Source organism: Delphinapterus leucas, chromosome 16 (genome assembly GCF_059928025.1).
Source record: "Delphinapterus leucas isolate spDelLeu-1000000601 "Yukka" chromosome 16, BTC_Dleu_Yukka2, whole genome shotgun sequence".
Taxonomy (NCBI): domain Eukaryota; kingdom Metazoa; phylum Chordata; class Mammalia; order Artiodactyla; family Monodontidae; genus Delphinapterus; species Delphinapterus leucas.
The window spans coordinates 16,663,498-16,676,367 of record NC_143144.1 but is presented as its reverse complement, the minus strand read 5'-3'; the positions used below and the strand labels follow the sequence as shown (position 1 = coordinate 16,676,367).

Genomic DNA, 12,870 nt, shown 5'->3' with positions numbered 1-12,870 from the left:
GAGACCCTGTATCTCCACCTTTTTACGAACTGTTGGAAAAGACAGAAAAATTCCCTTCAAGCGTTTCTAACTTTAGTCTAGAGGTAGGCATTTTTTCTGTCGAGTTTTGCAGGTATTTCTTAACCATCTTTTTTAAGAAAAAATAAAACATGGGGACACAAGCTTATTGTCCTAAGAGGCTTCTTATGTTTATCTCAGCATCTCTCCAAACTTTTAACAGAAATACAGAAAACAATAGCTAACTTTTCCAAGGGGGGGGGTGCTCACACCAGAAATCCGAGCACTCCCTTTGTGACCCAGACGCTTGCATTTGCATCCCCAAGTAGGGAAACAGAATCCTAGAATCACAAGCCAGGATGGCCAGCTGTCACTAGGCCACCCTCCTGCTTCCAGAAAAAACTATAGCTGCTCCTAAACCGACCCCCAGCCAAAGACTGTCTGCTGTTGGGGGAAAAGATGTTAGAATTATCCTGATGACCTCTTCTGGTGTCTGCCAGCCTTTGTAAACCAGGAGGTCCTTACCTGTAGCTAAATGTAGTGTTTCCTGGGCCATCAAAGGTGTTTGGGAGCATCGTTACTGAGATGACAGCAGCTGGTAGAGGCCACCCAGTGAAGAAAGGGCTTGAGGCTCAGATCCCCCAACTCCCCTACGTAAAAAGCTGAGTGGCCTTGGGCAAGTGACCACCTTGCTGGGCTCCAGCCTCCCCATCTGGAAAAGACGATCGTAAACCCGTAATGTGGTTGTGAGGTGTGACAGTTGATACTTGCAAAGCACGTCGTAAGCGCTAAATGCAAGATGACCTCAGTCCTATTTGGATGCCGGTAGCGTTGATGATATTGCTTCCCTCTCACTTCCAAGAAAATTGGGGGAAGCCACCAATTCATAAAACCTCATCCAACTGGCACGTCGCCAACTTCAGTAATCTCCTGAGATAAAGAGTCCAGAGGCTCGCTTCCCTTCTTTTTCCAGCTCTCTGAAGTGTGTGCCAAGAGTGCCGCAGATAGCCTGCTCTTCACCCAGCAGAGAGAAGTTGATCGAGGTCAGGAGCCCCTTGTCCCACGAAGGGACACGTCAGAGCTGACCTCACAAATGCTAATCCCCTTTATCCCTTCCCAGAATGGACTGTAATTGTGTCCAGATTAAAATGTGCGGGAGAGGTGACCAAAACAAAAACTTGGCAGCCGATGTGAACCACACGCGTATGCGGCGCCACATCCTCTCCCAGGGACAACACCTGTTTAGCTTCACCCTGCCCCCCACCCCCTAAGGACTAGGTCACTCACCATTGAGAACTGCAGCTGAGCCTGATAGGGATGTAGAGATTCAACCCAGCTCAAGAGACAAAGGCCATGGAACCAAGCAACTGAAGGTCTGTGCCAGGGCACCTCGTATACGAAGAATGGCATGAGCTGTGGATATGTCCAGCCTTTCCCGCCCTTTCTCGTGATTTCCAGGGTAGACTGGAAATAGTCTACCCTGGAAATAGTACATAGTTATGAACTCTAGTCTCAGCTTGACCTTGGGCAAGAGTCTGACCCTCTTTAGACCTGTGTCCTCATCTCTAAAACAGGGACCACAAGAGAACCTTTTTCGAAGGGCAGGTAAGGCATGAGGATACGTGTGTAAAGCATCAGATTTGGTGCCTAGAACATGCAAAGGCTCAAGGAGTGTCAGTGACTATTATCCTGGAGGATTCTTGTTAAATTGTTTCCATGAGGAGCTCAAGATCTTTGTCCCCCAAAAGCCTTCAGGTAACAGGCCCCCGGTTCCCTTCCTAAACTAGCGAAGTGTAGTAGAGATGGTTATGGGGGTAAGAAGAGGCATTTGGTTAAAGGCTCAATAAATGCTTAATGGTAAATTGAGGCGCGTATTCACATGGGCCTTTTCTTTCTAGGCCACCTTTTAACTCTTTGTCTTCTGAAAATCTGACATCCTCCACAAAATCCAGCCTCTTTTTTTTTTTTTGCATTAATAGAATTCACATGCATATCCAGAAAGGAATAAAATATGCCCACTGATGTTCCTTTAACTTTTTTTGTCATTTAATATTTAAGAAGACACTGTAATTTACTTCTGTTTTTCTCATTACTTTTAATGTAGCAGTAAGCATAATTTTCTCCCCAGAGGTACTCAGCAAGTGGTTCATTAAAAATGCATGGCCGGCTTGTAGGAAGCAATGCTCTGGATCTAGAATACTCTCTCATTCTCTATGAGACCATCTCTAATTATAAGCCTGATAGTCTGAGCCGATCTTCGCAATTAAAATTTTAAACCAACTAAACTGGAATATGGGTCGTTGTTTAGGGTAGCATTATATTCTTATATTTTTTAAAGCTACATTCAGCAGGTAGGGCACAACATTTTTAATTCCATTTCTTGTATTTGTATTATTTTTTAAAGTTCTATAAAAACGGCCGCTCTGTTGCTATTCAGTTCATTATAAATGTTGAAATCACAGAAACAGCCTTTTAAAGAGAATCAGCATTGAGGGGGAAAGAATGCGTGTTCTGAAAGTGTTTTAGTTTTTTCTCATTTGCTGGTTACTTCTGAGGGTCCCTAACATTATTTGCCCAAAAGAGCCATTGCTTTAAAAAAAAAAAATGTTAATGTTATATTGAGCAAGAAGGAAACAGTAGGTCATGGATGATTACAGATGTCAGAATGCTCTGAAGACAGTGGAAGTGTTGGGCCAGGGCTGCTTGCTGGAATCCACTGTCATCTCCGGCCGCCAGAAACAACTTCTTTCCATTTAGGATGTCCATTTTGCCATGACTTAAAACACACTCTTAGCAAAAATTGCTAAAGTCATCTGGGTATCTTCAAAATCCGTAATCTCAGTGAAGAGAAGCTTTAGATGTCATCTATTCCAAACCTCTCCCATGTCACGGATGAGGAAACTGAGGTTCAGAGAGGGTGATTTGTCAAAGGTCACAGAGTATTTTAGCAACACATCTCTGGGCCTGCCCCAGCCTCTTGCCCTGTCCTCCAAGCCATTATTTTCAGAAACAGCAGACATCCCCATCCCTGAGAGAACAGGTGCTCATAGGAAGCTCTGGGACTTTTTTATATTTATTATCACTAACACTTTAGAGCACTTAGCACTTTGTAAAATGTATACATTTTTACTGTCACAATGGCCCAAATTTTAAAGTTTCACAAGTTAATTAACCTTCAGTTATCTAAAAGGTGTACTAATCCAAGCACCATTCTAGAGAAATGAAATTTTGCCATATGTCATTTGCCATATTTGCCATAAATAATTTCATGTCTGTATAAGATAAACGCATGTGTACATAAACATATATACACACAAATATAACCAGTGTTAGATTCACTGGAATAGAAATTACAATACAACAGCTTCTTTATTTCAAAATGGTATAAGTAATAGTTTCTACTTGCCAGGTTTTATTTATTGTAGAGGTTGTGCTAGAAACTTGAAATGATCACACTTGTCAAGTCATTGATGGTAGTAACCCATGCAGCTTATTAATAGAATCATAATTGTTTTCGCTCTGAGAGGGGAGGGGGTAATTCTCTTAATATTTCTAGGGATTTTTCTGGGCCCTCCCTTTCATACACTTAGGGAAACTCCAACTGTCTGAAAGGATATTCCCTCTCTGAAGTGGCTGGTGTCTATGCAGGAAAATTATATAGATGGTTGCTATAACTTAAACAGTTGTGCAACCACACCACTAGAAGACTGCAATGGCCACAAGGCCCTTGTCGATTGTGGAGGCATTTTATGTGTGTGTGTGTGTGTGTGTGTGTGTGTGTATATATATATACATATACACACATACATACAAATATATGGAGAGAGATTATAGTATAGATGTAATCATATATAATATACAGATATCATGTATAATTCATAAATGTAATCATATATAGATATATATTTTTCTGTGCTGTATAGAGAGGTTTATTAAGTACCAGAATTAAGAAGTGTATGACTGTTCACCCTTTTGAACTTAGAAATCTAATTCTAAAAAACTGTTAGTGAAATAAGGTGCTGTAGTGTAGCTTTCTTCCTTACCATGAAGGGTTTCCAGTCCTACACAGCAGTTCTGAACATAGACTTTAGAATCATATTTCCTGGGTTCAGATATCAGCCCCAGCCTCCTAGCTCTGTGACCCTGGGCGCTGGACTTAACCTCCCTGAACCTCCGTCCCTTTATCTGTAAGATGGCAAAAATAATAGTCTCTTCCTCCTAGGGAGGATATAAGGATCAAAATAGATAATGCATGTGGAGAGCTTATTACCACAGTACTTTGTGCATAGGAGGCCTTCTGTTAGGTTAATTCTTATCATCATTCCAAATAGCAAGCACTAGTGGCACCATTCTGTGTTTTGCCAGGGTACGTCTCGTGGAGCTAGAAACCTAAGGTGAAGAATACCTGCTATAACGTGTACATCCCTGTTGATCCAGGCCCAGACATTCAGAATGCTACTTCCCAGGCAGTCCCTGGCTCCCCAGCAAACTCTAGCATGTAGGAATATGGGCAACAACCACAGGTGCTCAGGAAGGAGATTAGGGGGATCCTCCAGGGGACAATTCCCCATACCCAGCCATTCCCCTAGATGAACCAAGCAGTGGTTTCTCTGGATTCTCTGTGTCTGCTGATACCTGATAATGTTCCAGTAGTTCTATGTCTACGCCATAGGAAAAATAAAGTGTGTATGTCATGCTAACATATACTTTTTAATTTTTTTTTATTGACATAGAGTTGATTCCATGCTAGCATTTAGTGAAAGAAGGTTGGAATCAAGCCAGTCACTGTGGCAACTAGGGTGGCTGCTCATCCTTTGTTTTGACATCTTAGAGAGCTGGGCTCTGTCATGTGTCAGCAACAGTGCAGTTTGCAGCTCCCCCCAACACCTGTCATGTTGCTAGGAGATTTCTTTCCCCACAATCGAGTATTATAAGGTACTTGGCAGGGAGGGCCTATAATGTCATACATTTACAGCCCATTTGTCTGATTTATAAGCCCAAACAGCCATTTAAAAATTCCAAATCAGGCTATGTCAGGCAGCCCCACTTTTTTGTCGTCTACAAATCAAACGGTTATGTTTAAAGCCATAAATAGTAAATGACTTCTCTGCACAGCCTCAAAGCAAGGTGTCCCAGACTCACTAACAATGAATCACACAGTGGGGATATTTACAAGCAGTAGAGCCTGAAAATGTGCCCACTGCTTTCTTCAGCAGAACTTACCTTTTCAAATAACATTTCAGGTATATCTCCCGAACATAAACAAGATGTCAATGCAGGCGGTACTGGATTATCTTTATACCAAGCAGTTGTCACCTAACTTGGACCTGGACCCACTGGAACTAATTGCTTTGGCAAACAGATTTTGCCTGCCACACTTGGTTGCGCTTGCAGGTAAGGCTGATGACTCAGGGCCATGCGGTGTCTGACTGTCATATTTATCAAAATCGCATTTAAGCAAAAATAAGATTTCCAGGGAATAAAAATTTATTTTTTATCACCCAATATAGAACTGTCTGGTACAGGGTGGTATGAACGGATCAAATGTATCAGACACCCCAGTTCAATTCAGCAACTATTTTTTAAGCACCTACTTTGTAGTAGGTCCTGCTGAGGCACATTTAAAGCTGAGTAAGGCATGGCCCCTGCCCCTGAGGCCCATGCTCTATGCCCTCTGCCTCATTTGTGGGTGGACCACAGAATTGGAAATAAAGCTGTTGTGTCCATTTATCCCCATACTATGTGTTCAGACACAGTGTCTAAGAAAGAGGCAGGGGACTTCCCCGGTGGTTAAAAATCTGCCTGCCAGTGCAGGGGACACAGGTTCGATCCCTGGTCCGGGAAGATCCCACATGCCACGGCGCAACTAAGCCTGAGTGCCGCAACTACTGAGCCTGCATGCTGCAACTACTGAAGCCCACACGCCTAGAGCCAGTGCTCCGCAACAAGAGAAGACACCACAGTGAGAAACCCACGCACTGCAACGAAGAGTAGCCCCTGCTCGCCTCAACTAGAGAAAGCCCACGCGCAGCAACGAAGACCCAACGCAGCCACGAGAAAAAAAAAAAAGGAAGAAAGAGGCAGTAGGAGGCAGTGGTTAAGAACATAGGCTACAGATCCAGATTGCCTGGGTTCAAATCCTGGCTCCACTATTTACTGGCTGGATGATTTCCTACTTGATTTAACTGCTCTGGGTCTCAGCTTTCTCTCTCTTTAAAGTGGGGATCATAATATTCTACTACAGAGTTATGAAGATTAAATGAGTTAAGAGATTATATATATATAAAGAGAGAGAGAGTCCTTAGGAACAGTGTCTGGCACCTAGTAAGCGTTATGTAAGTGGTTTTCTTAAAGCTATTTTAGAAAATGTTCTGACATTGTCAAGACCATTTTGGGAAAAAGGGAGACTTGCTTTAACTTCACAGAATCTTATGTATCATTTCTAGATTTGTTCAGTTGGTGAGCCAAAGCAGGTCAAAATAAGATATACGCTTTCGAATATTTCTTTTCTTGAATTTAAACCTTGTGCTTCATTCACCAAAGGTTTCGATTAGCAATAAGGGTGTTTATTGCTACATTTAGTTGACTCCTGTTAACCGCGAAAGCAGAATAGTGCCTGTTTTGCTCACTGGCTTATCCCCTGCACGCAGAAAAGTGCCTGAGCATATGAGGTTCTCAGTAAAGATTTGTTGAATCATTAAATGAAAATGAATGTATGAACAAACCAACCAGTCATATCTGCCCTTGACTTTCTGCCAGTGTCTTTAGAGAAAAGATTTACTTCTCTGTATTCCAGGTTTCTACTACACTCAACCAACTGGAGATCAATGTTTTCTCCTTACCTCCCTTCTTCACCAGTTGGATAACAAGAGATGGTTGAAGTATTGCTATTCATTTTTTAAAATGGTTTTTAACCAATATACCTGAAGTCATAGATTCAAATGAGTATTGCTGCTTTTTAAATACTAACTCTAGGAGGCTGCAATGGGCAATTCTTTTTTTCAGAAGTAAGAGTCCCAAGCCATTTGACTATCCAGTTTTTACAAGTACTTGTCCTTTGAAAACAAATTGAATTTTTTTAAATAGTCAAAAGTAATTTGGAGGCAAATCTGTTGAACAAGGTTTGGGATCAATCTTGAAGTAGTGCCATTTTTGCTTAAATATTAAGTGTGGTGATGAAAACATGGGACTGATTTCTCCATGAAAGAAACTGACCCAAAGAAACCTTCTTGTGTGAACCATAGACTTCTATGTATGATTACTTTTCTTATTAAATGCTATTATTAACTGTTATGATTATTTAGTAAAGAGCTTCCTAAGGTGGTTCCTTTAATCCTTTATATAGTGTTTGGTGTGTAGTATAGAGTGTTTAGGCCATAGTGTTTAAAAGTCAGTTTCTGGGGTGAAAATGCCTTGCAAGGCAAAGTGTTAAATGAGTATCAAGAAATATTGCAGTTCCCTAAAATTTAAAACCCAGTGACTGGACTTCCCTGGTGGCGCAGTGGTTAAGAATCCGCCTGCCAGTGCAGGAGACATGGGTTCGAGCCCTGGTCCGGGAAGATCCCACATGCCGCGGAGCGACTAAGCCCGTGCGCCACAACTACTGAAGCCCGTGCGCCTAGAGCCCCTGCTCCAGAACAGGAGAAGCCGCCGCAGTGAGAAGCCCGCTCGCCGCAACTAGAGAAAGCCCGCGCGCAGCAATGAGGACCCAACGCAACCAAAAATAAATAAATAAAATAAATAAATTTATTAAAAAAACAAACAAACAAACCCAGTGACTCCTCTGGGAGATTTAGCTCCCAATGGTTCTTTGTTTGTCAATCGAGCTGGGGAAGCTTGTTTCAAAGAAACCATCCCAATCTTGATACCCTGTTGACCAGATGGGGGCGTACTGACTAACAAGTAAGTATGTATCGATAGAACCAGAGCAGAAAGTAAGCATGATTTGGACCATATGCTAGAAGAATAGATGCAGTGCTAAAGATGAAAAAAGAATACGTCAGCATCAAGGAGCCAGAAAATGCCGGGCCAAGACTGTACGCACACGTCAGTGCTAGAGGCGGGCAACAGCCTAACAGAGGCAAGACACAGCTCAGTCTCAGAACCCCAGTTTGAATTCATCTTAGAAGCCTGGAACACAGCTTCGAAGCAGAAATGGCTCTCCCATCTAGACTTGTCTGACTTCTGGCTGAAGTTCTCCCCCCAGCCTTTGGAATCTGAGAGGTTGAACATGTTCCTTGTCTGCTGCTGCTGAGACACACGTACACATTCACAATTTTAATTCCCCATTTGCACTCATTCCGGTTACTCAGTCTCTCCAAGGTCAGAGAGTACTGAGAATTGGAGGGATGTGAATGGGGAAACTGTCAAGCAGGAAGATATGACGGAGTCTAGAGGATTCTAGGGCTTCCCTGGTGGCGCAGTGGTTGAGAGTCCGCCTGCCGATGCAGGGGACGCGGGTTCGTGCCCCGGTCCAGGAAGATCCCACATGCCGCGGAGCAGCTGGGCCCGTGAGCCATGGCCGCTGAGCCTGCGCGTCCGGAGCCTGTGCTCCGCAACGGGAGAGGCCACAACAGTGAGAGGCCCGTGCACCGCAAAAAAAAAAAAAAAAAAATAGAGGATTCTAGGCAGGTACTGGCCTGTCCAGAGCAGCACGCTCCAACACAACTATGTGCAGTGATGGAAACTTTCTGTGTCCGCATTGGCCAGTACACATGAAATGCGGCTTGCGTGGCTGAGGACCTGAAGTTTTTACTTGGTTTACTTTTAATTATTAATTTAAGTTTAATAGTCTCAGGTGGCCAGTAGTTACCATATTGGACAGAGAAGGTCTGGAGGACTCTAGATATTTCAGAAGGCTAACAAGTATCCCCGGAGTCGCTGGTGCACTGGCTGGAGACCAGGACTCCCCGTGCTGAAAGGCGCGCGGCAGAGTGGGCCCTGGTTTCAGTTCACGTGGAGCTGTGACCCGTGCTTCCTCCCCTCGTGGCTGCTCCCGGGCCACGGCCTCCAGGCACTAACTTTCTCCCGCTCCCTCTCTCCTCCCCAGAGCAGCACGCTGTCCAGGAGCTGACCAGGGCCGCCATGAGTGGCGTGGGCATCGATGGGGAAGTGCTCTCTTATTTGGAATTGGCCCAGGTTTGTAGCAGTTTGCCTTTCACCTTTTCAGTGTGTTCAACCAGTTCGTTTAACGCTGATGAAACATTCCACTGTTGCATCTGTCTAAATAAAGATGTCACCACCGAGTCACAGAGGCCCCCCACTGTGTGCAACGAGAAGATCTGAGAGTTTTACGTTTCATGCACGGTTCACCCTGCTGGGCTTTGTTTGAATAAAACAACAAGGACCCCACCCACACGCCAGCCCCCTTGTGCCCCCCTCCCCCTGCCCCGAGGCACCAGCTTCACATGTGGGAGAACAACTCAGGGCATGGGAGGAGAAGGCATTCTCTCTCCTTCTTTGAATTCTCAAACACGGATTGGCCGAGATCAGACAGTTTCTAGAATTTCGCGAAGTCCAGTGATGGATGCCTCACGTCTCACTGCAGCTCTCCTGGGTTTTTTTTTTACATCAGTACTTGTTACTGTTGACGTCGTGGTTCCATAATCCCCATACACACTTGCCCCCTTCCTCTATAGAGGGTCTGAGATCCAGCCTCGGCTTTGTCACTACATAACTTACTTAATGCACAAAGCTAAACTCTGCCTCAGTTTCCTCATCTGTAGGAAATAAGGATGGTAACTCACACCCTGTCAACCTTACAGATTATTTTGAGAATCAGGTGGGAGAGAATGTTCCAGAAAGAGCACCAAAGAGAGGAAGCCCTCTCATAATACAAGGCACATATGCAGAGTTATCTAGTCCCTGGCCTAGACTTACTGGCAATGAGTTTACACTCTGAAGGAACTAAGAATAAACTCTTTAGTTTTTTCTGTGGCCTATTAGGTTTGGCTTTCTTCATTCCCTTTCTCAGGGCAGTGGTTTACCAAGTCTTAGGTCAGGCAGTTTCAATCCAGATTTCTCAGAAGGGAAAACGGTGGACCAGGACTTCACAGCAACCTGCTCACTCTGACTTAACATTCAACAAGGATTTGTTATTTTCTCCCCCTGTACCAGGCACCACCCTAGACGAGAGGACATGGAGATACAAACACGGTAGATTCTCTGCCCTTGGGGCCGTCCTAGGCCACTGAGGGAAACAGACACAAGCACAACTTATTAAAATCCAATGTGAAAAACAACCTCACAGAGGTTCCAGTTAAAACTGAGAACAGACATCAATCACAAGTCAAATCAGCAAGCCCCCATCAACACTGTCCAAATGGGAATTTGGGGGTGTTTTGAAACAGGCCTGGAGGACAGCTTATGACCTGTGCCCTCTCCAGTAAGTATTCCTCCTCGAGAACAATCAGATGACCCAGAACTTCATATAGGGCCAGCCCACTTGAGGTAATGATTTACAGTTGTGTCTATTTGTTTGCTGTGTATTCCCACCCCGTGCCCTCCCCCGACCCCGCCCACACATACACCCTGCAAAGAAATAATATGATTCCTGCTAAGCTCTGACAAGCCGTGGCAGGAAGAGTTTAGGACAGAGTCTCCCACATCTTAGCTCATTTGTTAGACCCTAACCCAAGGGGTAAGTATTTAACAGTCAGCATGGGGACAGGTGGGACCCTGATCTGTTGCATTTTCCAGTTTCTGGGGTGTAAATACCCCTACCTGGCCAACTTTAACAACTTGAAGTCACCGAGCTCAGAGTACAGAAGGGATGCCCCCCGTGATGCTCTTAAGCAGGTACAAGCCAACGCCAGTACTGCACTGCCCTGCTCTGACTTGCAGAAGGAAATCTGTTATCAAGAGAAGTTGGAAGCACCTGCTAGAATTGTCTGTCATGTTGGGCTTGTGATCTGCAGAGAGTTTCTTGAGTTAGTTTCTGAGGGCGTTGGCTTTTCTCTTGGCCTCTGTTGAGGGCACTGATGGGGGGCCCTGGAGGAAGCGCACTGTAGGTTTCAGGGGTTCACCTGCTCAAAGAAACTTCAAGAGCAACAGACAACAGAATGGATGTCTGAAAGGGGCCTGGACAGAAAGAGTGAGGGATGGGGGGACCTGCCAAATTGGGGGAGGGAATGGGGAGTGGACTGTGGATTTTTGAGCATCGGGTGTTTTGCAGTCACGGCTTCCTCAGCTGCCACTGTCCTGAGCATCTGCTCAGAAAGGAGAGGGTGGATCGAGGGTCTGGATCCCTCCGTCCCCACCCACACTGCCTGCTCTTCTTATGTAACCAGAGGACAGGCAGAGGACAGGCACACATGCTGCGTGCTCCTGCACTGATCTTTCATGCTCCTGTTTTAGATCTCTGGCCCCAGCCACCTGAGCTTCGACATGCAACACGGCGGATTCTGTTGCCGAGGCTCCTTAAACAGAGATGACATCGCTGCTTTCTCCTGTGGTCTGGTGCCTTCCAGAGGCCACGGCCACTTATCATTAGAGGGCAGGTGGAAGGGGAGAAGAGGAGGGCAAGGCATACTTTAGACTCCTGATCTGATACAGTGATTATTTTTAGCGCACATATCCCCGGGGGGGGGGGGGGCGGGGAGGAGTGTGCCGAACGCTTACACGTGGCTGGCGTCCGAACCATGGGCAGAGTCAAAACCCTGTAGTCAAAACAAGAGGTTTCCGAATTAGTCATCTGGGCCCTTTATTTCTTTGACCCGTCCCGTGGCTTTTTCTTTCTTTGTAGCCCCACTTTAGAAAACAGAGTCTGACCCCCTTTTGGTCACTTCCCTGCAGTTTCACAATGCCCACCAGTTGGCCGCCTGGTGTTTGCACCACATCTGCACCAACTACAACAGTGTTTGTTCCAAGTTCCGCAAGGAAATCAAATCGAAATCTGCAGGTGAGGCCGTGCGGTCCCCATCTGTCCAGTTCCCCTCACCTGTGACTGAAGGGTTTACCTTCACTGCCCTCGAGAATGAACGCGGGCAGCCCCCAGCTCATGGAGAATTCCTTGTACGGTAGTCACAGATTCACGTGACGTGACCCAAGGAATTGGAGGTTGGAAATCGTCTCTGGAGAACTTCACGGCCGGGGGGATCTGGGCGGAGGGGGCGGTCAGGATGCCCTGCTGTGGAGCGAGCAGAGATTGCTGGCTTGCCCTTGTCCAGGGAGGCATGCTTGGGAGAGAGCTTACGCTCTGAAATGAAGGGGTCCTGGGTTCAGGCTCTCTGTGTCCAGCTGTGTGATTTTAGGCAAGTGATTCTACCTCTCAAAACTTTGGTGTCACAGTCTGCCACTGGCCCTACCCACAGTCCCTGCCCATTGGGTAGTTAAGTTGAGCACACGATCATCATATATAAGAAGCCTAAGCACAGAACCTACTAGCACAGAGAAGCCATGAATAAAGAGCAGGTATCATCATTGGCATCTTTCCTTCCCCAGACAACCAGGAATACTTTGAGCGGCACCGCTGGCCCCCCGTGTGGTACCTGAAGGAGGAAGACCACTACCAGCGTGTGAAAAGGGAAAGAGAGAAGGAAGATATTGCACTAAATAAACATCACTCGAGACGAAAGTGGTGCTTCTGGAATTCATCTCCAGCGGTCGCCTGAGGCAGAAGAGAAAAAAAAAAAGCAGAAATCTGACACACCACTTTTCGAAGCACTGCTGTAAAGTCGGTCTTACTGTTAGAGATAAGGTGTAGTTCAGGTGGCAGGCACTGCTCTTCCTCCACTTTCATGCATTTATCTTTGTTGGGATCAAAGCACAAGCTCACCATCCATGAGCCTGGACAAAAAGGGAAGTTGACGCACACTGCATTCCTTAAACTTGTATATTTTTTGTTAGAAGGCTTAATAAAACTTTAGTCCGTTA

General features: G+C 45.4%; 1 protein-coding gene across 6 annotated transcripts in view; it reads left to right on the top strand.

Moving 5' to 3' along the window:
* Positions 1 to 12,870, top strand: part of RHOBTB1 (Rho related BTB domain containing 1) — a 68,244-nt gene extending 55,374 nt beyond the window's left edge. For 4 of the 6 annotated variants that reach the window (XM_022560573.3, XM_022560581.3, XM_022560572.3 and 1 more), the window contains 4 exons: positions 5,241 to 5,391; positions 9,047 to 9,135; positions 11,791 to 11,896; positions 12,439 to 12,870. In XM_022560573.3, the coding sequence (XP_022416281.1) occupies positions 5,241 to 5,391; positions 9,047 to 9,135; positions 11,791 to 11,896; positions 12,439 to 12,608 (516 nt within the window). In that variant the 3' untranslated portion in view covers positions 12,609 to 12,870. Of the gene's footprint in view, positions 1 to 5,240; positions 5,392 to 9,046; positions 9,136 to 10,113; positions 11,897 to 12,438 lie in introns of those variants that run through there. The other 2 variants (XR_004024817.2, XM_089897530.1) reach the window with 2 other exon arrangements.